Source organism: Budorcas taxicolor, chromosome 11 (assembly GCF_023091745.1).
Source record: "Budorcas taxicolor isolate Tak-1 chromosome 11, Takin1.1, whole genome shotgun sequence".
Lineage (NCBI taxonomy): Eukaryota > Metazoa > Chordata > Mammalia > Artiodactyla > Bovidae > Budorcas > Budorcas taxicolor.
Genome location: NC_068920.1, coordinates 10,327,022 through 10,354,869, shown reverse-complemented (window position 1 = coordinate 10,354,869; position 27,848 = coordinate 10,327,022). Strand labels below are relative to the sequence as shown.

Below are 27,848 nucleotides of genomic sequence, written 5' to 3'. Positions count from 1 at the left end.
AGCACGCAGCTCGGGCATGTGAAGTGTACGGTCGGTGAGTTCTGGCGTATTTGCAGAGTCACACATGTGTGGCCTCTGGCACACACCGCGTTTAGGACGTTCTTCCCTTTTCTGCCCATTCCCGTCCCTGTCGTTCTCACCCCAACCTCAGGCAGCCCCAGACCTGCTCCTCGTTTCTATTTGCCCTTCTGGACATTCCCCTTCCAGGTGCATGTCCAGGTGTTGGGGGTTCCAGGCGTGGACTTTGTTCCCTTGGCAAATAGAGTCCAGCCTGTCTGAGAGCTCTCCTAGTCCACACGGGCTATGCCACGCTCATCCTCGTGTGTGAGGCTTGGTCCGGGAGGGGTGGCGAGCAAGGGCCGCCCAGGCCCGAGGGCCACCCCCCCGCCCCCAGCCACGCCCGGAAGCACATCCCTGGTGCTACCCAAGCCCGCTCGGGCCAGCCCTGTGACCGCCCGCCCAGGGTGTGCTGGCCTTTCCCCAGTGCAGAGGACAGGCCCCTGGGGACCTCCCTCCCAGGTCCACGTGCATCCTTACAGCTCAGGCCACCCCCGTTCAGTCTGTGCTCCCTTCGGGTCACTCCCCATCGTGGAGCTGAAATCAGCCGGCCGGCAGCTCAGCCCTTGGCTCCACCAGGCCGCAGGCAAGGTCGAGGCCAGTCCAGTTAACAACTCAGAGAAACAGCTGGAAGCCGCTCACCCTGTGTCTGTGTTGACTCTGGAGCCAGTTCCAAAGATCATAGCCTCCAAGCCGCTTTATGCTGGGCGTGCCAAGGTTGAAGTTTGGGGAGTCACTGTTGGTTCTGCTGAATTACCCCTATAAACTCAGGAGTGGGCCGGCCAACAGGAACTGGTTCCCATCTCACGTCTGTCACACAGCGGCTGTTGACCTGTGTTCCCTTATTTACAGGACGAGGGGTAGGTGCGCGTCCCCGAGGGCCCCTACCCCTGGGCCTCCCCACGAGGGTGCAGGAGGGATGCAGGCTCCGTGGGGTCCCGGCCCAGCGCCTGCTGGCCCCTGGGGAGGCCCGGCCCGGCCGGCGGTGACTAACCGTGTCCCCGTCCGCTCGCAGGTTTGGCCGGCGGCCTGTGCTGCTCTTCTCCATCATCTTCATCCTCATCTTCGGACTGACCGTGGCGCTGTCTGTGAACGTGACCATGTTCAGCACACTCAGGTTCTTCGAAGGGTTCTGCCTGGCGGGAGTGACCCTCACCCTGTACGCGCTGCGTAAGTAGGGGCCTTCCGGGGGGGCCTCGAGGAGGTGAGGGAGCCTGTGGCCGCCGCGTGTGAGGTTCGGGCAGGTGTCTGCGTGCTGCAGCTCTGGAGCGCAGAGGACGGTGTCTTCCGTGGCGAGGACCCTGCTTCCGGGCTGTGCGTCTCACCTGCCCTCCAGCCTGAGCTCCGGCTCGGAGCCCGTGGAGGGTTGCATCGCCGCATGGAGAAGTGGGGCTCGGCCTGCCGCAGGGGCCGGGGTCCTCCGTGTTGACGTCCCATGCTCCTCCAACCCAGACGTACCCAGGCATCCCCGCGCTTGGCTCCAGAGAGCAAGCCAAGTGGCTCACGGTTGGTGTGGGCTCCATGTTCTCATGGGTTTCTTAAAAGTTTTCTTTCTTTGTGTTTTCCGCTAAGGCCATGCAGGGTCCAAGTGTCCCACATTCCCGTGTGGCCTGAGTGGTCTGGACTACGGGTGCTGGGGGAGTTACGTGGAGATCTTTTCAGGGTGAAGAAACTGTCCTCTGTTGATCTACCATGTGGGCGCCGTGTGGACATCCCTGCCAAGGATGCCTGCCTGCCTTCTTTGTGGTTGGTGTTTTCTAGCGCATGGCCGCACACCCACAAGGAGAAGGAAGGTTTTAGGTGTGGATATTTATTTTCCAGTTTCATGTTTTTTAATCATGGTGTGGACAGAACTGGAAGGAATAATATGATTATTTATCACACATTTCCTTTTTCTTTCCCTTTGACGACATCTGTAGGATCACAGATTAAGCAGCAGTTTCTAGAGGGGTCGATAAGGATAGCTCTGATTATCTTAGGATGCGGCTACCTTCGTTTAGTGGATGATGCCTTTAATGACACTGCTAAATAAGTTGGATTTTGTTCCCTGTTGTAGAGGATAGAACTAGAGTCGGTTACAGCATGGTTTTATTGTCACAGAGAAGAAAAGGACTACAGATGTGTTCTCCGGAATCTACAGTCGGCGGTTCTGTTATCTTCTTCTGACGTTGACTTGAGTTGTGGTTTCTTAGACGTGGCCGTTTTCAGGTTATTTGCATTTATCCTGGAAGCCTTGCTCTGGGGGGTTCTTAGGAATGTACATGTCCCGGGTCAGCGGGTCGGGGTGACGGTCCCGTGGAGGGCTTGTCTCTCCGAACAGAGGTCTCGGGGGTGGGCGTTGAGCCTGAGCACTTCCGTGGGAGCTGCCTGGGCCCTCCTCCCTCCCTGCCCCCATGGTCTACACAGAGGAGCAGCCCCCTTTCTGGAGGAGACCCCAGCCCTCTTCTCGGGCCCACAAGCCCCGGGTGTATACCAGCGTGTGGGGTCTGCTCCCCAGGGCCCCATCCCCATGGGGCTCCAGTTCTCACAGGTGGGCACCATGCTGTGCCCCCTCAAGGACCCTGTTCTAGGGGCAGCTCTTCAGGCTGGCAGAATGGGACAGCAGGCTTCAGGAACTGAGCAGAGAAATGGCCTCCATCTCAAAACCCCGGTGCCTGTCAAACTCAGCGCAGAGGACGTTCACAGAACAGAGCCCTGCACACTGCTGCCAGCAACCGCAGGGAGGGCTCGGGGGCCCTTGGGCTCAGCGGGGAAGGAGCCTGACCCAGGAGCCCTGCCGGCCTCTGGTCAGGAGTGGGAGGACCCGCACTGGCCATCTCTGCAGACTCCCCTGCCTTCAGCAGACCTGGAGAAAAACTACCCCCACGGCACCCTTTCAGCCTCACTTAGAATCGCCGTTGGCCCTGTAGAGCCTGTGACTGTGAAAAATGAAGCTAAGGATGTTTTTCAAGAGATTACACAGTGAGCTCTTGACAGTAGACAGTTCTCTGTACTTCAGAACCATACAGGAAGTATGCTTATCCCAGGAAAGCTGTGCTGTTACCTGACGGGTGCAGAAACAAGTAACCCAGGTGTCTGCAGGCTTTCTTCTCTAAAGAGCCAGGTAGTAAATGTTGTATTCCATGGCAGGTACTCAGCTCTGCCGTGATATCCTATCGTTGTTCGTCACTAGGTCTTGTCTGACTCTTTGCGACCCCATGGACTGCAGCACACCAGGCTTCCCTGCCCTTCACCATCTCCTGGAGCTTGCTCAAACGGATGTCCATTGAGTCGGTGATACCACCCAACCATCTCATCCTCTGTCGCCCTCTTCTCCTCCTGCCTTCAATCTTCCCCAGCATCAGGGTCTTTTCCAATGAGTTGGCTCTTCGCATCAAGTGGCCAAAGTATTAGAGCTTCAGCTTCAGCATCAGTCCTTCCAATGAATATTCAGGGTAGATTTCCTTTAGGATTGACAAATGGTTTCATCTTGCTGTCCAAGGGACTCTCAAGAGTCTTCTCCAGCACTAAGCGGTAAATAAGGTGTAACTGATTGGGTGTGGCTGTGTCCCAGTAAGCCCTTGTTTACAGAAGCAGATGGTGGCTGATCTGACCAGTGGGCCGGTGTAGTTTTCCACCCTAAGTGATTCTCTTTCCGCTGACTGCTGGGGAGCTTGGAAAACTTTGAGTCTTATCTAGCATGTGTGTGGGTTCGGCCAGCTGAGCTTTAAATGCTGGCCCCATTCCTAGTTTTATTTGAAATTTTCTGCTTTCATTTTTCCTTTGTCCCATTTTCATATCGCCATAAGTTCATATGGATTTGTGTGAGCAGTCTTTTCTCTGCAATGAAACAGGGCATAAATAAAGAGTTACATTTTCTTAGATTGGAATTATAAACCAGACGTCACGGCAGATCACCACTGTGGTGAGAATTTCCAAGTGTGCCCTAGTGGCCCACTGTCAAGTTGATATGACATGTGGTATAGCAAAATTAACATGAAGAAGAAGGATGTAATTGATCGTCTGGAGTTCACTGAGATAATGTTCGAACAGCGTGAATCAGGGGGTTGACTGAGAGACGGCAGGAGAACTAAGTTTGGGAAGAGAGGCTCAAAAAAGCAAAGAAAGTTCTAAGTGGACAGCATCGGGGCGGGCGAGCTGTGTGCTGGGCGGGGGCGGCCCCTCCCTCTGGCAGTCTTGGAGGAAACCGAGGCTGGTGATCTGATCGGCATTGCAGATCCCAGCCCTCGGTCCTCGGGGCTGGCAGCTCTGAACTTCTCAGCCAGTGTGCTCGCTCCGTCCACAAGGAGCACCCGTGCTTAGCGAATGCTTGGCCATTTTTTCACTCAAAGGAATTTTGTGCTAACCCTGGTCACCGGGTTAAAGTATTTCTTGACCGAAGCTTTCACACCAGAGGCGCTGATGATTTGGGAGATAGCTTTTAAGCGGCCCTGACGTTTTATCCCTCCCACTGGCAGGTTTCTATCTCACTTCGTGCATCTGCTGGAAAGGTCTGAACTTTCTCAGAAGAGACAGGACGTGGTTCTCCTTTCTGTCTCGCCGGTGCCTGGCACTGTAAGTGGGGAGAGCCACGGTTTTGGCGGATCTCGTGGCTCGCGGAGCTCGCTGTGAAGGTGGACTCTGTCTTGAGATGTGCTGCTGATGTGGGGAACTGCTTTTATGTGCAGGCTCGCTTAAGGCTTTTTCTGCTTTGGAATTTTTCTACGGTACATTCCAGCTAGACTCCCTCCTTTAAACTGTAGTTTCCTTAAATTCACCAAAGGGAGACGAGGTTGCGTAATTAGGACATAAACCAGAGACCGCTGGTATCTTCCCCAGGAGCCTGTACCTGGAAGCCCGTTGGCGGAAGCAGAGACGGACAGATGCTGAGCTGCGAGAGGCGGCTGCAGGCGGGGTCTGGCCGCCTCTGAGGCTGCGCGAGACACTCAAGTCATTTGACCCACCTGGACCGCTGTGGTACCCTCCTTGTATCTCTTTAGCTCTGACCAAAGACGGAAAAATAGAAAATCTTGACCTAGCCAGGCCAGGGGCAGGGAACCACAGACCAAGGAAAGAGGCGAGCATCCTGTTTCCTTATCTGTTTATGAAAATAAGGACTCGCCAGAGATGAAAGTCCTGCCCATGTGCTTCTCAACGTGGGCAGCCACGACTTGCTGTGTGATTCCTTTTTCCAGGGATGGTTCACCTCGCAGACGAGGCGAGGCAGCTTTTGCTAGGATGTGTCCTTGTGGAAAAGAAGCGCAGGGAGAAAATAGCTCTTGGAGCTGACTTGCTCCATGGCCTAAGTCCTGGGGGAGAGGAATGGCTTTCTCATACATTTTCTGAATCTGTCCTCGTTCAATCTCTCTCCGTCTCCCCACTTTGAGCAACCTCCCCCGCCCCAAGTGGAAGTGATGAAGCCTGCTTCTTGATGGCAGAGACCATACCTTAGTGACGGTGGGTGAATGAACACTCCTTGTTTTTGTTTTTTGGCCTAACAGCAGTGAGCCATTTCCTTGAAAAATTCTCTCAAAGCTTCACGTTCTCATAACAACCCTCCTCAAACCCAGACAGCTTAAATAATTGGACGAATTTTACACATAATCAAGGAGTGATTTCACAGGTGACTGAGTTACTGATTACTTTGCAAAATGAGAAGCCGAGTCTTAACTGGTAAATAATCTCAGAGGAGCCTCGAGCTTGCTCTGGGCGGGGTGATGTGGCTCACGAGATGACGGATCTGGCCCCCAGCGGAGTCACTTCCAGGGTGCTGGGTGGTGTTCCTCGTTGCTCTTGTGTGTCTTTCTTTCTTTGTTCAAATCTGGGACTTTGGCGCTCCAGGGCTCTTTATCTTTTTTTTTTTAATACAGTTTCTTTCTTCTATTTACTTTTGACTGCGCTGGATCCTCATTGCTTTTCCGAAGCCTTTCTCTAGTTGGGGGGAGCAGGGACGGCTCCTCTTGCAGCGCTCACGCTCCTCCTTTCGGCTCTTCTCTTTCGTGGAGCATGGGCTCCAGGCGCACAGACTCAGCAGTTGTGGCTCACAGGCTTTAGTTGCTCTGTGCTGCATGGACTCTTCCCAAACCAGGGGTAGAACTGGTGTCAGCTGTTCGGACTGGCAGAGATTGGCAGGCAGATTCTTATCCACCAGGGAAGTTCTGCGTGTATTTCCGTAGTCTGATGTTTTTCTGAATACTCCTTGGGATGTATTTCAGTCACCAGGATTTTTGAGTGTCAGAGCCGCCGTGCTTATAAGAAAACAATCCCCTGAACCATGCCTCCAGGTGGCGGGCATGGTTGGGCTGTGGGGCCCCGCGTAGTGACTTCAGCTGGGCTAGGGCGCGAATATGTGCTTTGCATTTGGGTGAAGGGACAGTTTCTCGAGAACGTGCTCTCGGCCACCGTGACCCATCGCCTGTTTGCACCCCACCCCCACCCCCGTCTTCAGCCGCCCCGCCTTCTCAGCAGCCGTCCCGGGAGCCCCAGCCCTGCACTTCTGGTGGGACCGGACCTGCCAACAGGCTTTGTCAGCCAAGGCAGTGAGTCAGAGTTTACCCAAAGCCTTTGGCAAGCATTATTATTATTATTATTTTAATTTCAGAAGAGTTTGTGTGATGCAGGTTCCAAATGATACGGTTGGGAAATCAGAATGGACTTGGGTTCTCATCTGTCCTTTCCTTCTCTGGAGACACTTTGCTAGCCCGGCAGACAGACCGGGACAAGTGAAGAGCAAATAGAAGAGGAAGGTGACAAGGCCTCTGTGCCCTCACCCACCTGCCCGCCACCTCCCAGGAGCCCCAGCGCCGGTGCCCGTCTTCTGCCGGAAGTTAGGGCAGCCTGTGTGTGTGTGGGCTTGAGTGCATATTTCTTTGGGTGTTTTGAACTTGGTGAATATAGTCTGTCTCAAAACTGGCAGGAAAGAAGAGAAAATACTTAGCTGTCCAGCATTCTGAAATTACAGTATCTGGATGCCTTTTCCAGATGCGTGTGTGCTGAGTTGCTCAGTCGTGTCCGACCCCTTATGACCCCAGGGGCTGTAGCCCACCAGGCTCCCCTGTCCATGGGATTTCCCAGACAAGAATACTGAAGTGGGTAGCCATTCCCTTCTCTAGGGGATCTTCCTGGCCCAGGGATAGACGCCTTGTCTCCTGCCCTACAGGTAGATTCTATACCACAGAACCTCCAGGGAAGTCCCCCACCTCTTTTCAGCAATGAGGGATAATGTTAATATTAACACCGTGTCTGTCGTTAAGGACTAGGCATTTCCAGACACACAGTGATTTTAGCGGTGGGATGGTAGTGGTGGCTGAGAGCTTCGTCTGAAACAAGGTGTTCGCCCAGCAAGAGGGAAGCAGGACGATCTGGAAGTCTGGAGACCCAGGTGTAGTGAGAGCTCCATGGTGGACTGGCTGCACCTGCCACAAACCGCCTCGTCCCTGCGCCTCTGTCTCCATCTCTCTAAAGTCAGGGCACAGGTGTGTCCCGTGGAACCACGGAACTACGGAGTCGCTTCTGGAACCATCGGTGGAGAAAATGAGTAGAAAACGAAGATGAAGAGACTCCGGGTGTGGACACTGAATACGGCAGTCCAAATAAGAAAACAGCAAAACCAGGGGAAACCCTGCTGCCTTCTTGCTTTGAAATTCTAGGCCCAACCAGGAGCCTCCTCCAGGGTGAGCGGGTCCTAGCCCCCGGGGGCGGGGAGGACAGGGAACCAGGGGTGCTGGGCTCCACGTGGCATCCCCCTCCAGCCCAGGTGGGCAGCCGGGGTCACTCCCTTCCGGAGGCTGCCACGCATGGGGTCTGGAGTCCAAGGTGACGACGCGGGAGGAGGTGAGCGAGCGGCCAGATTAACGGTCCCGCCTTCCCGGCGCCCGGGGGCCAGGCCCTGCCCTCCCGCCACGGCGCTGTCGGAGCACCCCGACCCCCTGGGGAAGCCCGCCTTGCCCTCTGCACCCTCCTGTCTTGCCGCACGCTTGCCAGGTGGGCTCACAGGTCTGTTCTGGGAATCCCGTTAGACGCTACGGAAGTTTCTTTTCTCGTCTGGAAAGACAGGAAGGGACACGGGGCTGGAAGCCAGGCTGAGGAGAAGTGAGAGCGGCCCGAGGCTGTTTTTCACTCTTGAAACAGAAGAGAGAGGAAATACGCGTCGCCCTGGGAGCAGGTGAAGACCAGGCTTCTTCAAAGACATCCACATCCAAATGGATCTGGTGGGAGGCGAAGTTGTGAGTGGTTTGCTGAGACTCCTATTGGCCAAAACAAAACAAAACGAAACACAGCTTTGGCTCTGAGACCGGAGAGAAATGTGACTCCCGGGGTGAGGAGCCATGAACGCTTGCTGTCAGCCCCGGTGTGACTCTGCGTCACGCCAGAGCAGCTGGGCTTCAGAGAGCCTCGGTTTCGCTTGGAGCGTCTTGAAGCTCAGCAAGTGGCGGGCTTCCTGGGTACCGGGGAGCCAGGATGAACTTGAGTACTCGCTGTGCCCTAATAGGGGCCGAGCATGCAAAGGCAACATGCCCTTCTGCCCATCGACAGATGACTGGTTTCAGAAGACCCAGTGTGTGTGCACCGTGGAGTATTACTCGGCCTTAAAAAGAGTGAAGCAGTGACGTTTGCGGCAACATGGACGGACCTGCTCATGGTGAAGTCAGTCAGACGAGACAGACATCGTGATATCACTTCCACGTGGAATCTAAAAAATAATACAAGGGAGTTTATTTACAAAACAGAAACAGACTCTCAGACATAGGAAACAAACTGTGTGTACAAGAGGGAGAAAAGAAAGGGGGGGATAGACTAGGAGGCTGGGATCAACAGGTACATTCTGTTGTATATGAAACAAACAACAAGGTCCTACTGTGTAGCACAGACAGCTAGAGCCAGCATCTCCTAACAGCCTGGAGTGGACAAAAGTGACAATGTGTCTCTTTATAACTGAGCCGCTTTGCTGTACGCCTGAAACTAAGACAGCACAGCAAATCAGCTACACACTTAAAGACCTATCACCACGTCCTCCTCAGTCTCTCCTTTTTACTCCTTAACATCAAAACACAGCTCGGCACCACGCCACACACGCGCACACAGACACTCACAGGCGTGTGCACACACACACACCCCACCTTCAGTGTGAGCAGCGTAACATCCCTCGAAGGACCCAGCTGCCTCTCCAGCTCTACTGCGGTTCTGAATTCCCAGCGATCGAGCCAAGATAATGTGCTGTTTTAGGCGACTTCAAGAAAAAGATCTCATTACTGTCTTGCCTTCTAACTTGGTTTTTCCTGTCCAATGATAAGGAACATTTACCATTGTTATTTTCTTGCACAACAGTGCAGATTCCCTTAAGCCCCTAATTTATACACTTAAAAATGGTGGCAAATTTTATATTATATACATTTAACCATATTTTCTTCTGAAAGTTATTTCCTTCCAAAAATACTTGACATGAAGACAAGGTGGTATTTTTCTGGGGAACACAAGAATTAAAAGCTGTGCTTGAAACGATTTAGATCACATTGACCACTGTATGGAAATTGCTTTTGTCCCAGTTACCTCTGACCTACTGGGCGACCATTACTCCATCTGCGGCCTGCGTTTCTCAACCCTCGGCCTGCATTACTGGCCACTCTCACTGGCCCTTTCTTGGCGCCCTGGTTATCAGGCTGTTCTGACTTCCCACTGGTCTCTCAGGCTACCGCTTCCCGCCTCCCTCCACCCACTTACTTCTCCTGTCACTTGGGTTCTTGGCACACTCAGCTCTTCGGGAGCCTGTGGCTGCCCCTGAACTCCTGGACAGACGATCGCCTGCTAAGTCAGCCCCCTGGGGTACCCCTGAGGCACCACCCACTCATCGTATCTGAATGTGAAGCTGTCTGTCATCACCCCCAGCAACCTACCCGAGGAGGGAGAGGCCAGTGGCTTCAAAATCTATAGGGGTTGGAATCGGGATCCTGGGCTGCCTCCCAGTCCAGGTGCCCCAGCTGATCGCCGGGTCCTGCCCCCTCCCTCGTCCGCTGTCAGTCACCTAGGACCCATCCCACCTCCCCAAAGTCTCTCCTTCCCCGTGGCCACGGCCTTCACACAGGCTCTCCTTCCTCACCCAGATGCCACAGCGGCCTGCAGCTTTCAGCTTGGCCTGAGCTCTCCACTGCCCCAGCCTGAGCAGCCCCCCGAAACGTGCGTCTAAAACTCTGCCTTTCTTCTTTGAGACCTACAGGAGCCTGGCCTGTCCCATGGTCACGGAGGACAGAATCTCTGTGCGGTGTCCTAGCCTCCTTCCCAGGCTTCCCTCCTCGTGATTCTGGTCTCTACCCAGCCCCCAGCCACTCTCATTCCCCAGGATGCTCAAGGCTCTGGCTGGTCCCTAAGCACTTTACCCAGGATGCTGTAGGCTCCCCTGACCACTCACATTACCCAGGATGCACTAGGCTCACGCTGGTTCCTCATCACCCACAGGACCCAGAATGCACTAAGCTCCTCTTGCCTCTGAGCATCCAGTGCAAATAGCAAACACCTACCCTTCCAGCCCTACCAAACCCGCAGTTCCTGGTGCTCTGGTGGCCTTTCCATAGCTGGCTTCAGCCTGGTCACGCCCTGGACTGCTGTCTATACGTGTGGAGACTCCGTTCTTCTGCTGTTGTGTTCAAACCACTATTAAGCCTGCATCTGTGCCGCCAGTCAGGGTGACCTTTGGCCTTTGTGAGTGTAAATTCAGACACAAATGTAGGCCTGAAGTACTAGCTCCACTCTGGGTTCCTGGCTATTCACCAGACAATCAGGGTGACGCTTATGTTAACATATCAATAGATGAGTTTTCACTGACGTGAGAACATAAAATGTATGGGTTTCTGCAGACTGTTTGGAACGTGTCCGCAGGTGGCCGCAGGCCTCCCCCCAACTCTGGAACTGTGTTCTAAAGTCCGGAGTCCAGCCCCACCGCGGGGCCCTCTCCCTGTCCTCATTCCCGCCACCCTCAGCTCCCCCTGGCCCCCATCCCCAGGTTGATGGCTTGGCTTCTCCTGCCTCGACCCCCCTCCCTTTCCAGGGTCCGCTTCCTCCCCGGCCTTGTCCAGCTGAGGACCAGGCGCCTTCCCACGATGTGCCACCCTCTAGCCCAGGAGCCTGACCAGCAGGTGTAACTCCCCAGGGAGTCTCCATGGGGGAAGGAGAAGGTTTCCCCAAAGGGCTGGGGCCTCCCTGGGGCGTGGGTGCCGGCCGAGGATGGCCATTGCTGACTCTGTGAGAAAGCATTTGCTCCATTCCGTGTTTTGGGGAGGCGGTGCTGGGGGTCCTGCCCTCCCATCCCATGGTGACTGTGCTGTTCTAGTTCTCCCCGGTTCTAACTGGTTTGAACCGAACTATCCTCTGTCACAGAAGGCGTCCCTGGAAGGGGTTCAGTGGGGAACGAGTGACTCAGATCTCTGGTTCTCAAGGATGACGTTTACCCCAGCCTTCCTTCTCTTGGCAGTCTTGTCACAGACAAGAGGGTCTCCTCTGGGATCACCCTTCGGCATTCTCCTGGCGTTTCCGTGGCTCATGGAGGGCGGGGATGTTGCTGGAACTGGGATGTCAGCCTGGAGCTGTTGGATATCAGCTTGCTCCAGAGTACTCGGGTCTTGTCCTTTAAGAGACTGAAATTGAATCACTTGCTTCCCAGGTGGTTCAATGGTAAAGAATCTGCCTGCCAACGCAGGAGATGTGGGTTCAATCCCTGGGTTGGGAAGATCCCCTGGAGAAGGGCATGGCAACCCACTCCAGAATTCTTGCCTGGAGAATTCTGGACAGAGGAGCCTGGCGGGCTACAGTCGATGGGGTCGCAAAAAAGTTGGATACAACCGAGCAACTGAACAGCAGCTGACCTGGAGCACGCCACACAGCGGAGGTGGGGTCCACAGGACGCCCGGAGGAGTGCCACGGAGCCCAGACCTGCTCTTCCTTGTGATTGTCACCTGGAAACCCGGTGCTCGTCTCTGACCCGCTCGTCTGTGGGGGGAGTTTATTTTCTGCCTCTTCGTAGGGTCACGGTAGGGTCTTACTTTGTGTTCTCTTCAGGGGATGATTGCTCTTTTGGTGCTTTTCCAGGCTCTCCTGTCTGGCGATTTCCCGTCCGCCTTGTGACCGTAGAAGCGAACGTTTGCACAGCTGGCTTTTCTGTCGCTTCACCGCTGCTCGGCGTCCGTGTGGGGCTGGGGCGAGGGCGCGGGAGGTGTCTGCCTTCAGCTGATGCAAGAGCGTCCCTTAGGCGCCCATCCTTTCTCAGGGCTGAGAAGGCAACCCCGAGTAAAAGGACAGTTGAGACCTCAGGCTAGTTACCTTCTGCACGGTCGTGCAGACCTCTGTCCTCGGTGAATACTGGGAATTGTTGTGAGCAGTGTATAGACGTGAACCTGAAGCGTTTGGGCAAAGGCGTGAGAACACTGGTGGTTTGGGGTCCACGTTACAGAAGAAGAAATAAAAATGATTTTCTCTCCTGATCTCTGTCACACCTCAGCTTGTGAGACAAAGCAAATCCATCATAATGAACCGTCTCTAAAGAGGCGTAGACCAGAGCGGTCGCAGAGACCTTCGGCTATGCTGAGAGTGTGCTGTCTACACCGCCCGGGGCTTTGACGTCACCACAGGGCCGTTGGGCAGGGCAGGGTGGCTGTGACTTTAATGAAGCTTAATGAATTAAAGTCTGTGTTGGTCAGCTCTGCTTGAACCACCCAACACGTTGTTTAGTCACACAGTCCTGTCCAACTCTTTTGCGACCCCATAAACTGTAGCCCGCCAAGCTCCTCTGCCCGTGGGATTTCCCAGGCAAGAATACTGGAGTGGGTAGCATTTCCTTCTCCAGGGGACCTTCCCGACCCAGGGTGCCATTGGCAGGCGGGTTCTTTACTGCTGAGCCCCCTGGGAAGCCCGCGCTGCTGGAAACACAGTGTTAAATCATCTGGGGGTGAGTTATTTCACCAGCTCTTACTTCCCTACTGAGTTCCACCCCCTGCGCCCTGCGGCCTGGAGGGTATTCGGCTTGGCTGTTGGAGGCCTTTCAGGTGTTGTGTGGCTGAAACAGAGCCCTCATCACCCCGCCAGCCTCACGGCCCCACCCGCTCATCCTGCCAGCCTGTCAAGAGCCACCATCCGCAGCGGGACCCCAGCCGGGTCCGAGTCACTGTCTTCTTGATCATCAAGTCCTGCAGATCACCTGCCCGGCTGCAGCCCCTGCAGCAAAGCCTTTCCGTTTCTTGCCCGAATACCTGCAACAGCTTCCTGAGCCATCTTCCTGGTCAAGCCACGCAACTGATTCTTCTCTTACAACCAGGGCAATATTTATACGGCATGAACCAGGACTTGCACCCATCCGCTTCAGACCCTCGGGGCTCGTCAGCAGCGGCTTCGCTATGAAAGCAGGGAAACCCCAGACGACAGGGGTCTAAGCAAAGTAGCTGCTCGTGTCTGTCATCGCTGGAGTCATCCAGGGCTGGTGTGGCCCGTCTCCTGACTCTGGGGCCCGGACACTCCCTGTCTGCTAATTCTGCAGCGCCTCCACATCCCGGCCAGCACAGCGGCAGGAACGAGGAGGCGGGATGCTCCCCCTTGAAGGCCGCCTCTCAGAGGCTGAGGGCACCGCATCTTGCCCCCGCTTAGTGTCCTGCCCAGCCGGTTGCTGGGGGCGAGGGGATGGTACTGGGCGACAGTGCTCCATCGTGAACGTCCACAAGCCCTCAGGAGGCGGGGCAGAGGGTGTGGGCAGTGGCCCGCGGTCTTTGCCTCCCTCTGCAGCGGCTTTCGTGGTGCAGCCCGAGCTCCTCGCTGCGGCCTGTGAGGTCCTGTGAGGCCTGCCTCCCGCTCACCTCACTGTTTTCCAGCCAAATGGACCTTTCCATTCGCTGTGTGCCGGGCTCTCCCTGCTTCCTTAGGTCATCCGTACTGGCCTGCCCTCTGCCTGAAGTGCTGCGTCCTGGCCCTCTGCAGGCTGGGCCACGTCTTGTCACCGTGATCCTGCTCACATCACCTTGGTGGCCAGCACCCAAATGATTCCTTTAGGACTGTCTGCCTGTTTCCCAGCATCCACCACTCCCACAGATATACTGATTTATCTGTGTCTCCATCAGTACCACCCCCTGCTCTGGAGTAAACTCCCCGGAGCAGGGCCTCTCACCCTTCTTTCCCCCTGTATCTCTGGTACCCAGGGCTGTGCCTGGCACAGAAAGGGTGTCTGAATATGAGTTGAGTGACTGAAGGAATTCACGGCACCGTCAGAGTAGAAGTATGTGTGTGGAGTGGAAAGGCTGGAGTTCTCTTGGTCCATTTCTTATCCATGAAGGATGAGGGGAAGGGGACGTGATGGTGTCACGTAGGTGGCTATGAATGGTAGCGGCAATTAGCTGAGATTTCGCATGAAAGCCTCGTGGATTAGACAGATTCGGACCGGATGCCGAGAGAATTGGCTAGATTCAGAACCGATCGTTCACCCCTCTGCTGCCACGACCGACCGACGATCTGGAGACAGCAGACGAAAGGTGCCCGTGAGCTCGGTCTCGAGTTTATCTTGCCCTCCACCTTCTGGCCCTCCACAGAGAGGCTTCCCTGGCTGCTCACACAGAATTCACCGGCTTATTTCTCTTACTACACCCTGATTCTCTGCGTGCACTTTTAAAACATTGTTTGATCGAGGCATAAAGCCCTGATAGGGAGCCTCCGTCATCACCCCTTCTGCGCAGCTGCGCCGTGTTAACTGCGTTCACTTTCTTGTGCAGCCGCCACCACCATCCGTCTCCCGCTGAAACTGTGCCGGGACACACGCGCCTCCCCTCCCCCTCGCCAGCTCCCACAACCATGCTCCACTTTCTGTCTGCATCTGAGTCCCCCGGGGACCCCACGCCGGTGGCATCACGCCGTCTTTATCCTTTTGTGCTGGTTTATTTAACGTATCATGAAGTCTTCAAGGTTCACCCATGTTGTGAAATGTGTCCGGATTTCTGTTTTAAGCCTGAGTAGGAGAAGGCAATGAACCCACTCCAGTGTTCTTGCCTGGAGAATCCCAGGGACGGCGGAGCCTTGTGGGCTGCCGTCTATGAGGTTGCACAGAGTTGGACACGACTGAAGCGACTCAGCAGCAGCAGCAGCAGCAGCAGCAGCAGGCCTCCAGTGGCTGTCTAGACTGTGTGTGCCTCATCCGTCCTCCACCCCTGGACACCTGGGTTGCACCCACCTTCTGGCTGATGAAGGGAGCAGGGGTGAGACCTTGCTTCCAGTTCTTTGGGGTGTGTACTCAAAAGTGGGATTGCTGGATTATAAGGACTCACTTTTTCCATCTGCAAGAGGAAAGTCTTGGCCCTGGGCCCCGGGCTGTCTCCAGCGTGGCGGGGCCTGGCCCGTGGGGAGCAGGGCCCGCAGAGCCACTGTGGGCAGTGGTGCCAGTCTCCTCCGGGCACCAAGAACAAGGCTGTCTCAGAAGAACCGGGAACCTCCCGCGGCCGCTTTATTCAGAGCCCCTCCCCTGACTTGACAAACAAGCGACTCGTTAAGGAGGACGGTGCCCCTTCCCAAGTGCGCGGCTGGGGCTTCGTCTGTGATCTCTGTGCGGCAAGCGAGTTTCCCTTCTTCCTCTCTGTCCAGCACTGAGGCCTGTCTGCCTTCCTACAGGGTGCCCTCGGGGCCGCATCCCCAAGCATCCTTTCCTGCCCCGCTCTTGCCTTCCCTCTGGTCTGTTTCTAAACTCCGGGGCAGCTTTCCGAGCCGGGGCGGCATCACTGGTGTGTTTCTAGCTAATGGCAAGCCAGGTTGTGTAATAAATGCATTTGCAGGTAATTAAAGACGTGGGAAGAGCGTGTAAAGATGCTGTTTTGAAGCCCTCTGAGACCTCCTCTCGTGTCCAGCGGGGACTGAGGGGTTTAAATGGGGAGATGGAGAGCTGCGTTGTTTCGAGTGCAGTGCGTCTGGTTTGGCAGCGTCCCACTTGAGTTCAGAGCCGAGGCGCTTGTCGAGGGATCTTAGTGCCTAATGGATCATTCCATGCGGGTGTTCTTGGAGAAGGTGAGCTGAGAAACACTCGAGGCGGAACCTGCCCTGCCGACAGGCAGCTGACAGACGCGTCTCCGTCCTGGTGGCAGAGGGCTCTCTGGGGATGGTTTGCTGTGAGGACGGGGGTGGTGTCTGGGGGCCAGTAGCAGATACCTGAGTTTGTTCCCAGCGGGGAGGACACGGATGTCCTCATCTCCGGTCAGTGTTGTGACCTCAGAGGACATCCCCGAGGAGCCCAGAGACCTTTAAGGAGCCTGGGCCACTGGGGCCGCAGGGAGGGACAAGGTGAGTCCGTCTATAACAGATCACCAGTTGTGCGGCTCGATCAAGATATCTGGGTTTGGGACCTTTGTGTTTCATGGGGTAGAATAGACACAACGTTAGGGGCTTCCCAGGGGGCACTCGTGGTAAAGGGCCCTGCTGCCAGTGCAGCAGGTGAAAGAGTCCTGGGTTCCACCCCTGGAGAAGGGAATGGCTGCCCACGCCACTGTCCGTGCCTGGAGAAGCCTGCTGACCAGGGAGCCCGGCGGGCTACAGTCCATGGGGTTGCAAACAGTTGGAGACGACCGAAGCGACTTAGCACGCACACACATGTACGTAATGTAAAACCATTTCAGCCCTTTAAATGGGTTGAAATTCGACTCGGTGGCCTTAAGCATACTCGTGTTACCGGTGTTACCACCATCCATCTTGGAATGTTTTTCGTCTTGCCAAACTGAAACGGTCCCCAGTAAACCACACCTGCCCATGCCCTCCTCCCAGACCCTCACACCCACATTCTCCCTCCTGTGTCTACGAATCCGGTCACCCTGGGGGCCTTATGTAAGTGGGATCACCAAGGATTTGTCTTTCGGGGCTTTGTTCACTGAGCGGAGTGTTGTCAGGGTTCATCCACGCTGTGACCTGGGTCAGAGTCCCCTTCCTTTTTGAGGCTGAGTCGCGTTCCACCCTGTGGGCATGGTCACTCGGGGGCTTCCTCTTCTGGATGGTTGTGGGCAGGTGAGCACAGCGGTCCGTCCAAGTCCCTGCTTCCAGCTCCTTTAGGGCACATGCTCTGAGGAGGAGTTGCTGGGTCATAGCGTTTCGAGGACTTTGTGTGTGTGTATGTGTGCTGCTAATGAAACATTTATTTTAATGAGTCACAGTTAAACATTCAAACTGTTGAACAATCTTCAGAGAAAACTGGAATGTGCAAGGCTGAGTTCGCTTTAGATATCATCAATGTCTTCCTCATCATCTCCTATGTCATCAAACTGGATCTCATCATCATCTCCAGGACCAAATGGTCACTATTTTCCTTGGAGACGATCTGATCTAACTTTCTACAGCAGAATAAGAGTTAATGTTGACTTTTTTTTTTCAAATAGAATGAATGGCAAAAAATACAGTCATTATTTAGTAATCAAATTGCAAGTTTGAACTAGGTGATGTGATGATGAAGCCAAAGGCAGTGCTGTTTTTATTTTTTTTGTACCTTTTTATATAATAATAATTATTATTATTACATATGCATGCTTCTTCCTGCCTCTAGAGAAATGTGCTTTTGAACTGATTTTCCTACTGATATGATTTCAAAATGTTTACAGCATTCCTAGTTTTCACTTGTCTATACTTTCAAAGAACAAAGGTGCGTTTAGATGGAATGCTTGTTTAAAACGGTTCTGATGGATTAAAGCCTTTCATTGTAAGGTCGGTTTGTGGTAAGAGATTGTTTTAGAGAAGGAGCGTCTGCTTTGCAAAGATTCACCATTGGAATGTCTCTGTAATTGTAATCCCTCCCAGTGCGCTGATCTTTAAGTCAGTGTGCAAAAAAAACATTGGTTTGCACAAACTGTTTGTGTTCCTGCTGGTAACAGTCCATAGTCAATACCCATCAGCTGTGGGAGCGAAGGGCCTTGCGGTTGTGGCCTGACACCTTGGCGGTGTTTGTGGAACTGCTGGTGCGTGTCAGGGACAGACAGGGACTGGCATTGCCCCTGCAGGACCCCGAGGGACACGTCCGCACAGCACAATAAACTCATGTTGCCCAGAAGAGTCTTTTTGGAAAATGACTGACCGTGTCTGTTAACCCGACGGCTTCAGTCTTTCAAAGGCTCCCGCTGCCTCCCAGGGCAGCCGGGGGGCCTTCCAGCCCCGCTTTCCCACTGCCCCCTCCCCTGCCCGTTCAGGCCCTTGGAAACTTTGCCTCTCTGTTACCTGGATTCTGCATGGCGCTCTTTGCTGGAACACTCTCCCCTGACGTTTTCTCTGGGTGAAAGTTGCTCAGGTCCTCAAATGACAAGTGTGCCGTTTTTCCCAGTGGTTTTTCTCCTGGCCCCACCGCCACCCCCCGCCCAGCCCATCTGAGCTGGGGGCCTCCTCACTCGTCACAGTGACTGCCTTCAAACTTCAGTTTGATTAGACAGTGAATAGGGACAAATATAAGAAGTCAGACATGGAGGATCCCAACGTGACGCACAGTGGAGGAACCCAGCTCTCCTTTGGCATCCCCGTGCGTCCCCCGTGTGCCTCCCACACCAGCCACTGTGTCCCCCTCCCCGCCTGTCCCCCTCCCCTCCTTCTGTCCCCACGAGCCTGGCTTTTGCCTTTCCCCTTCCCTGCTCTTCTTTACACTTTCGCTGTGTCTGCAGGATTTGTAGACGACATGTCCGCTAGCTCGCACGTTTTGAACGTCTAGGTCAGGATCGCGCGCCTGTCCTGGACGTGTTTGTTTGCCCCGGCGTGTGCCCCAGGTGCTTCTGTGTTGACCTTGGCAGGCGGAACTCCCTCACTTCGCTGCTGGCCCACTGCTCTTTGACCCTTGATGGATTTTTCACATCTCTCTACGCCTCTCTCCCTTCTGCCCCATCTTCATCCCAACACACAACTTTAAACTCCCACAGGGCGTCCATCTCGCCATCATCATGTCCCAGCTTCCAGCACACACGAAGGTATTGAGTAAAGGAAGCTGGGCACTCGGTCTGCGGGTCTGCGTGTGGCGGTCACGGCCCAGGACAGCATCCTTGTGGGGCCACTGCTCCGTCCCCCCAAGCCTCCCCTGCCATGTGTCCTCGACCACGGCTCAGCACACTCTCTGTAAGGGCCAGATGGAAAGTATCCCTGGCTCTCTGGGCCGAAGGGTTTCTCTCGCAACTGCTCTGCCATCCTAGCATAAAGCAGCCACAGATGATGTGTCCGCAGAGGAGTGCACCAATAAAACTTTATTTGCAAAACTAGCCGTTGGGCCATACGGGCCCATCAGCTGCGTTTGCCAGCATCTGCTCTGGAGGACTTTCCAGAGGAGAAGCCCTGACTGCACGTGCCTCCAGACGAGGGCAGGCAGGGAGGGCCTTGGCGCCTGTGAGGCCAGAGGTGAGCTCAGTGGCTCCATCCAGGTGGGAAGGTAACAGTTTCCAGACCGGGACCACAGCTTGCCTTCCAGCGGCCTGCTGTGCATGCGTGTGGAGCTGTGAAGGAAGATGCCTCTGGGGCCCTGAGGTGCGGGAGGGGCCAGGGTTTGGACGGCCACCTCCCCGTCCTTCCCCGGCCCTTGCTTCCTGATTCCCTGCCAACCCCTGCGATGGGAGCCTGGCTGGCCGTGTGTGCAGACGACGGAGGGTCAAGCACGCAGGGTGTGTTCGGGGGCGAGGGGCGAGGGGCGGGGGGAAACGTGGCCTGATGTTGTATGGAATTGGGCAGAGTGGCTTCTTTGAAGAGTTCCAGGTCCAAGTGGGGGAATCGACCTTTCTGAGCTGTTTTCCTGACCCTTGTGTGTGCTTCTCATGGTATCAGGGCAAACTCGGGTAGATGGAGGCGAACGCTGGATCCGTCTTGGTCTTTCTCTTGTTTAATGGGGATGCTTAGCTCCCAGGATCCCTGAGGGAGGCGACTTGCTCTTTGTGGAACCGAGTCATTTGAAACAAATGTGGCCAAAGGGAGGTCCGGTGACGAGGACGGGAGGAAGACGAGTGGCTCCGGTGCTGTGGGGCTGGCCCTCACCCCTCGCTGACGGCACAGTGCCCGGGGGGAAGGGGCCGCCCCCAACGCCACAGTGAGTGGGGGACCGAGGCCGAGACGCAGGCCGCCTGGCTGGGAGCTGCTGCTCATGGCTACGGGGCGGCTGCCTTGCGTTGGCTGCTCCTCTCTGCCGAGGAGCTGGGCAGTGGTCCTGAAATCTTCAGTCCGCCTGTCTGCTCTCCCACCTCAAGGATGCCCGACCTTTGGCAGAATAGACAGAAGCCGCCTTCGCGAGTGTCACCGAGGAAGAGGAGGATGTGAAATGGGAGGGGCTGAGCCTGCACTGAGGTCTGGGGGTCGAAGTCCAGGTGCTGAGCCGCTTCCCGGGATGCTGGCGGGCGCGGGGAGACCCCGGAGGGGCCCAGAGTCAGCCTCCGGGACAGGCCTGGGCTCTGCGGGGGGCGATGGAGCTGGGGGCCTAGAGACAGCTCAGGACACAGAGCTTCCAGGAAGTTGGGGCCGCCTCTTCATGCGTGACACGTGTTTGAACAATCAACTCCCTGTAACAAGGTGTGAATGCCACTGGTACCTTTGGCCAGTATTTCGCTCGACCTTGGGCAGGTCCCCGTGTCTGGCCCTGACCCAAGAGCTGTGAACAGAAGTGACATGTCCCTCCTGGGCCAGAGCATTGAATTACTGGCGAGGGACCTGGGGGCCTTAACACATAACCGCTCTCTCCGCCTGACCCTCAAGAGGCATTGATAATCAGAGACCCAACCAGCCCGCATGGGGCATGTAGTGTGAGTGAGAAGTGACCTCCTGGTGTTCTGAGCATCTGAAATTATAGAGAGTTTTTTGTTCCTGCGGCATGACGTAGCCCCACGACCAACACACAAGCCCATGCGGGCTTCTCTCTGTGCAGACCCCTGCTTGCACCAATTTTTAATGTCAGTGAGCTAGGACGAACAGGAAAGAAAGTTAGCGTTGATTTCAGATAGAGTTTTATAAAGAATAAATAAGTTGCAAAAATAGGGTTGGCTTCCACAGGAAGCACAGTCCCCCTGGGCACTGTGCCGTCAGCGATGGACGTGATGATGAATCTACTAAGAATTCGGGGGTCGTGATGATGTCAGGAAGTGTTGCTTCCTGGGTCAGACCATCGTTAGGAGCCCAGATGTGCAGAAATACCCTTCACTGATGCAGCCAGACCGGCCACTCCCTCGAGTCCTCATCAATGCTTGTGACTGTGGCTGGGACTCACTCATCAGAAGAGCCTCCCCTCACATCTCACCCAGGATGTTGGACATTCCAGGAGGGCAAGCCAGACGGGCGTCGGGTCCAACAGCGTCCTCCTCAGGTACGCACACAGATGCCCACCCACCTGAAACGCTCGTCCAAGCATCTCCAACACCTGCCTCACCCGCTGAGTCTGGGCCACTCGCTCAGCCTGTTTGCTTCGCGTGTGTGGTTCGCACGTCAGACCCTGCTCCGGCCCTGGACGCGCTTCCTGCCGAGTGTCCTCAGTGGTCGTCATTTTGGGGTTGCTCTCCTCTTCACCACACCCTTCTCCCTCATCGTGTCCTCCACGTTTTCTCTTGCTCACAAGTAGGTGTTCGCTCCTCTCTGACTGTCTCTCTCCCCCAACCCCCAAAAGATTTAAATCGATGCTGTTCTGAGATCCCTGATTCTAGGGAAATGTTCCTTTTTCATCATCCCTTGTGACCAGAGCTGCGGGACTCCTAGGAAACCCCCCAGCCAGGCACCGAGGGGCTCGGGTGAGCAGGGCGCGGGCCCTGAGCCCACCCGACCACCGTCTCCAGTCTGAGCCGTGTAGCTTCTGCCTTAAGCTCCAGGGGTGTCGGGTTCCAGCTCGTGTTCAGGGTGACGCGCAGCAGGGTACGGTCAGTGGGAGAAACCTAGCCCCGAGGGAAAGGAATGGCAGCCGCACTCCAGGCCCCACCGGGGTGTTGTTTCAGTGTCCCAGGAGCTGAAATTCCCAGCCGAGTGGAGACGCTGTGCACCCCCGCCCCGGGCCCCGCAGCGGCGATGCCCTGGGTTTGCTCTGCTCTGTCCTTCCGTTCACAGACAGCGTCCCACAGCGTGAGAAATAAATCTCATCTGTGACAAGGACCTTTCTCGGGGAACATTTGGTAACTTTTAAATAGTTGTGTCTGACTCTGTGAGCCCCATGGACCATAGCCTGCCAGGCTCCTCAGTCCACGGGCTTCTCCAGGCAATACTGGGGTGGGTTGCCATTTCCTTCTCCAGGGGATCTTCCCGACCCAGGGGTCGAACCCGTGTCTTCTGCACTGCAGGCGGATTCTTCACCATCTGAACCACCAGGGAAGCCCCAAAGTTTATGGATTATTGTTAGGGTGGGCCTTTCTCTCTGGGAGCTTCCCACCTTCTTGGTTGTAAGACTTTTCGATGGGGAAAAGTGAAAAAAGTGAAAGTCGTGTCTGACTCTTTGCAACCTCATGCAGTCCATGGAATTTTGGTGGGGAGGGCCCATCTATTCTGAAGCCCCCACCAAGCCTTGCTTCCGCCTCCTGACGGTCAGCGCCCTTCTCTCCCGCTGGTCCACACGGTACACGTGTGTCCTGTTGAGTTCTGTCCAAATGACCCCTTGCCGTGCGTGTATAGTGACCTGCACCGCTTGCACTGAGCTGTATCAACAGCTGCTGAGATGTTAGTGACGCACGTGAATCAATGAAGGATGGGTGCAGGTGGCTGGAAGTCACCGGAAATCCAGGAGAGAGCAGTGTGCATGTTGAGAGAGACAGGAGGCCTTCCTGTGGGAGGGGGCCTGAAACGGAACGTTTCCTGACAAGGAGTCAAGAGGGCACGTTCTGTAGTGAGAGGAAGCAGGGTGGTCGAATGAGGCTGCAAGGGTTGGGGGGGGGCACGGAGGGTGGTGGGGCTGAGGGGGGCTCTTGTTGTTTAGTTGCTGAGTCGTATCCGACTCTTTGCAACCCCATGGACTGTAGTCGCCCAGGCTCCTCTGTCCATGGGATTTCCCAGGTAAGAAGAGTGGAGTGAGTACCCAGGGACCGAACCCTTGTCTCCTGCTTGGCAGGTGGGTTCCTTACCACGGAGGGAGAGGCTCTAACATGGCCTCAAAGGTGGGCTTCAGGGGAGAGAAGGGGGGGCTCACTTTGCAGCCTGGTTTGGTCTTGGCCCAGCCGTGGTTAAGGGCTCAAATCCGACAGTGAAGCCAGTGATGAGGGGGAGGAGGGGCCGGAGACATCTCTGGTCCAGCCGCTCCCCCGCCTTCCCCTCTGAGATGACGGCACAATGGGCGTTTGTGCCCTGAAGCCAGCGTTAGTATTTACTTCTCGTGCTCACTGGCACGATTGTTTAATAAAATCTGCAGGGTCTTTATTACCCTGAGCGCAGCATGTTTTCCAGAGAACTGTTTGTGGCCATAAAACAGTCCAGGGTGGAACGTAGAGGAGGCTTCCCAGCGCCCACTAGAATGGGAACAGAAATACGCATGGCACCAAACGAATTTATTTCTGCTCTTAGAATTCCCAGTGTATCAGCTACTTAAAAGGCAAGTCCAAGTGAACAGAGGAGGCGTGTGGTCTCCTCTGAGGGGAACATTTTAATGGGAAGAGCGCCAGCTGCTAGGCGTCTGCATCCGCCCCCTTCTCTCTGCCCCACTAACCCGGAAATCAGTCGCGGCCGTGACCTAGTGCACACGCACGCGCTCACTCACCGAGTCGTGGCCGACTCTGTGCGGCCCCGTGGACTGTGGCCCGCCAGGCTCCTCTGTCCATGGGGTTCTCCAGCAAGAACACTGGACTGGGCTGCCATTTCCTCCTCCGGGGGCTCCTCCTGACCCAGGGTTAGAACCCGAGCCTCCTGAGTCTCCTGCATCGGCAGGTTCTTTACCGCTGAGCCACCTAGGAAGCCCCGTGCACGTGTACAAGGCGCGCTAATTGATTGGAAGGAGCCAGCTGCAGAGCGGCCTGGATACTCAATATGCACGCGTATAGCACACACATCAGGGGCTGAAGTCTCCCTCCCTGGAGAGAGGGACTGTGCGCAGAGCAGGAAGCAGCCTCCACGCCAGGACTGAGCAGCTTCTGCCCAGAACTGCTCCCTCAGCCCAGGGTCGTGGCCTTGGTGCTTGCCATGGGCCCACGTTGGTCCCCAGGCAGAAAGCTCGCTAGGGGGCATGGCCACCTGGGAGATGAATGGTTTCATCGGATGCCTGACTGTGCTTGGAAATGGAAAAGCAGTTAGCTTCCCGAGGGTCACTGGCTGGTCCTCCTTCAAAACACAGAATGTGCTGGGACATGATCCTGAGACTTAACCGGCTTCGACTGCAGCTGTCCGAGCAGTGTTTTGACAGCGGTGATTTGTCTGAAGCTGCGGAGCTGGTGAATTAACTGGTGACCAGGCAGCCACCAGCGAGCCTGTCTTCTCTTGGGCTTGCTTTTCATTTTTTCCTTTTTCCCATGTAGCTTATTGTTATTGAGAGCCTCCCTTCTTGTCGCTGCTAAGATTGTTTCTTCCCTAAACGTGTTTTTCTGTGTGAAGCGATGAATGTCTTTGACTTTCTGCCCTGACTCCCTTACCCCCATCAGTATCACCGTCATTCCTGCAGTTCTCCGTGCTTGCTCTTGGGCCATCGTGAACACCCCGCCGCTGCTAGGGAGATGCTGGAGGCCGTCCGTCAGTCCTCTCTTCGGAAGTGGTTCTTAAGCCCACGGCTGCCAGCAGTTCCAGCCCAAGTCTATCAGGATCCTCAAAGGTTAGATTGGGAAAGGCCGGGACCATCAGCACCACCGTCGGCTCAGAGAGGTCGCGCCAGCCGGGGTCTCACTGGTCTCAGCAGGAGAGCGGCCGAGGAACCCACTTCGGTCTAGCCTCTGCCTGCGTGTCGCTCGGGTTCACGGGGTTCTGAGACTCCGTCAGCATCTTCTCAGCTCCTCCCCGTCCCCAGGGCTCTGGCCCATGCCTCCATCTGCCCCCGTAACTCTTAGTAAACCATCACTTCCTTCTTGGCTGCACTCCACTGTTCCACTCGAGCATCCCACGGAGGAGCCGTCAGCTTGACTTCTCTGCAGGTGGACCCCTGGGCCTCTCCACTTCTCACGGTCATGGCTGGGTCCACCTCTTCCCCGTGGGCTGCTCGCTTTCCCTTCTGGCTGTTGGGAACTCATCTCTGAGATCCCCCCATGTCCACACGCTCCCCAAGACTGGATCACAGTTCTAGTCTGTGCTGACCCCCCGGTCCCAAACGGTGACCCCCTCCCATCTGTGTGCTCTGAGTGTTTGGTGCAAAGCGTGGTGCCCTAGAGGGACCCAGAGCCCACACTGTCCACATTGCCAGAGGGTGCCACGCACACACGCGTCCTGCTGAGGCCTGGAGATAACCCGCCCTGTGTCTCCTCAAGGGGAGGGTGGCATCGGGCCTGCTGAGACCAGTGAAGATTTCTGTCTGTGTCCAGAGAGGGACAGTTGGGCGTGGTGGTGGGAACTCAGATTCTAAAGCCAAGGACTGTGTCCCCGAACCAGTGTGTGACGGTGGGCAGTGCTTAGCTGTTTTGTGGTCCGCGTCCTCATCGCAAGATGGAGCCGACAACGGCGCCCACCTCCCAGGGTGGCTGAGGGTGAGCTGACGCAGGAAGTGCCCACGGTGCCTGACAGGTCCCAGAAAGCGTGAGCCGTTGTCACCTTCGTCGTCACCATTACCGTCTCCCGCCACCATCTGTCTTCCACTCGAAGCACAGAAATCACGAGGTCACCTCTCCCAGTGGAGCGTGGACCGGGCAGTCTGCCCCTGAGCGGGACAGAGATCCTCCGCCGGCTTCTTGTGACCTCTCCTCCAGGGCCAGTGCAGACAGGGCCTCCGTCCAGCACCTGGCTCGGCGCCGTCTCTTGAGGACGGTGCCCTGAAATGAAACGGCTGGGTGTGGCTGTATCAGAGCCCCCAGCCCACCCTGGGACTGAGGTGCTCAGGACTCAGCATGTCGGCCTCTAGTTTGGCTGTGATTTATCACAGGAGAGGAAACAGCAAACTCAGCACAGGGCGAAGTCCGCAGACGGCCAGGCCTGACTTCAGCGTCCACTCCTAGGGAGTCCCACGGAGGGGGGCTTCATTCCCCAGCTACAGGCCGTGACGACACGTGGGAGACGGTTCCACCAGGAGCTCATCGGAGACCCAGCACCTGGAGATTTGACCAGGGCTGATCACACCAGCCCCCTCTGCCCGGCTCGGACCAGACTCCAGGCTCTCAGAAGGAAGCAGGTGCTTGGCGTGAACCACCCTGCCCACGCAGTGTAGGTCCCCGGGCCCACGCTGGTCGGCCGGGGCACCAAGGGATGCATCCTGAAGTCCCGGGCCCCGGACATCACGTCACGTCCGCTCAGCATCTCGGTCCACCTCCCTGAGCTGGACAGGATTCCCCATGTGGCCATCCGGGGACCCTGCAGCTGAGATGCTGGTACAGCTGCCATTTTTATCCTGCATCTGAGACTCGAGTCTCCTGTTACTTCCTTCTGTAATCACACCCTGCCCGGAAGCGCCCAGGGGACACGACTGGCCGGCCTATGTGTGTCCTCTCTGACCAAGGACAGGCCCCCTCTGTGCCTGACTCCTGGACCTTGCCATTTCCTACTCAGAGGTCCAGCTGCTTCAGCTTCCGCCAGGCGTTCGTGCCTGAGGGTCTGAGCTCAGACTCCAGACTGTGCTGCCCTTGCTCGACCCCAGCCATCTGAGCATACTCGGGCTGCTCCTCACTTTCCCCTTCTGTAAAGTGGGGATAGGAGCACCCACCTCCTAGGATGCTCGCGGACTTCAAGGAGACACTGTTTATCGTTGTTTCTAAAGCGCAGTCCTCCCTGGTCCCACCCCCACCACACACACATATTTTAGCATCTCTGAAATCAGGGTGCGTCTTACGATCGATGCTATGTCAGAGGTTAACTGGCAGCTCTCTCTGTCTCGGTGGTCCATTCATTAACGATGCATCTTAAAAAACCGATGGCCTGGTAGATTAGATAAAATACTATAAAAAGCACGCAGAGCTCAACACCATGCTGGCAGCAGGCAAGTGTTCGGGAAGCTTAGCTGTTACTGCCGCGACCAGCGAGGCCGCCCCTCCAGGAAGACCAGCTGGCATTCGTCTAGCGCTTTCTATGTTTAGGTGCCTCATTGTTCGACCCCACGAGACAAAGATTCGCCTCCTCGTTTTACAGATGAGGAAAGCGGGGCTCGGGACGTCCAGGCAGCTCACCGGCACCCAGCAAGGAAGGGGCAGACTCAGGGGTCTGCAGGCCACACCCCCCAGCCACGCTCGGCGGCTGCCCGTGCTGTGTGGCCACTGAGCTGTGAGTGGGTTTATTCTGTTTTACGATTCAGGAAACATCAGAAGATGATGAGTATTTAGTGATGTGTGAAAACTGTAAGAAATTGGAGTTTCCGTGTCCAGCGGTGGAGCTCTTTAGAGCCGGCCCTGCCCCTGCAGTTCTGTGGCTTCTGCACTGCGATGCCAGCATCAGTCGGTCCTGACAGAAAGCCCGTGGCCCGAAGCACCAACACCTTCACCGTTTGGCTTTTGATGGGAGAAGCTGCCGACGCGTGGCCTGGGTCTTGGCCCGCCCGCCTGTGTCCGCTGGAGGAGAATCTTGTTCATTTTTGTCTCCCAGACTTGGCAGCCACTCAGCCAGCGGCGGCTACTTCAAATTTCTGAAATCGCTGCTGAGTCTTAACAGTAGATCTCGAGTTGTGCTGGTAACCCGGGTGCCAGACAAACGTCAAAATAAAAACGCTCATCAAGGAGAGGACCCTAGTTTCGGAACCTCTCCAAGGCGCTTTCCCCAATCAGTTCATATTTGTGTTACAGCATCTCTTAAAGAGT

The 27,848-nt window shown here is 55.7% G+C and overlaps 1 protein-coding gene across 4 annotated transcripts in view; it reads left to right on the top strand.

The window, feature by feature from the left end:
* The window catches only part of SLC22A23 (solute carrier family 22 member 23), a 126,309-nt gene that overhangs the window by 38,794 nt on the left and 59,667 nt on the right, over positions 1 to 27,848 (top strand). For all 4 annotated transcript variants that reach the window (XR_008200136.1, XR_008200137.1, XM_052648610.1 and 1 more), the window contains exon 3: positions 1,073 to 1,227. Coding sequence is in view for 2 of the 4 variants with exons in the window: in XM_052648610.1 (XP_052504570.1) it covers positions 1,073 to 1,227 (155 nt within the window). In the remaining 2 variants the exon portion in view is untranslated. The remainder of the gene's footprint in view (positions 1 to 1,072; positions 1,228 to 27,848) is intronic.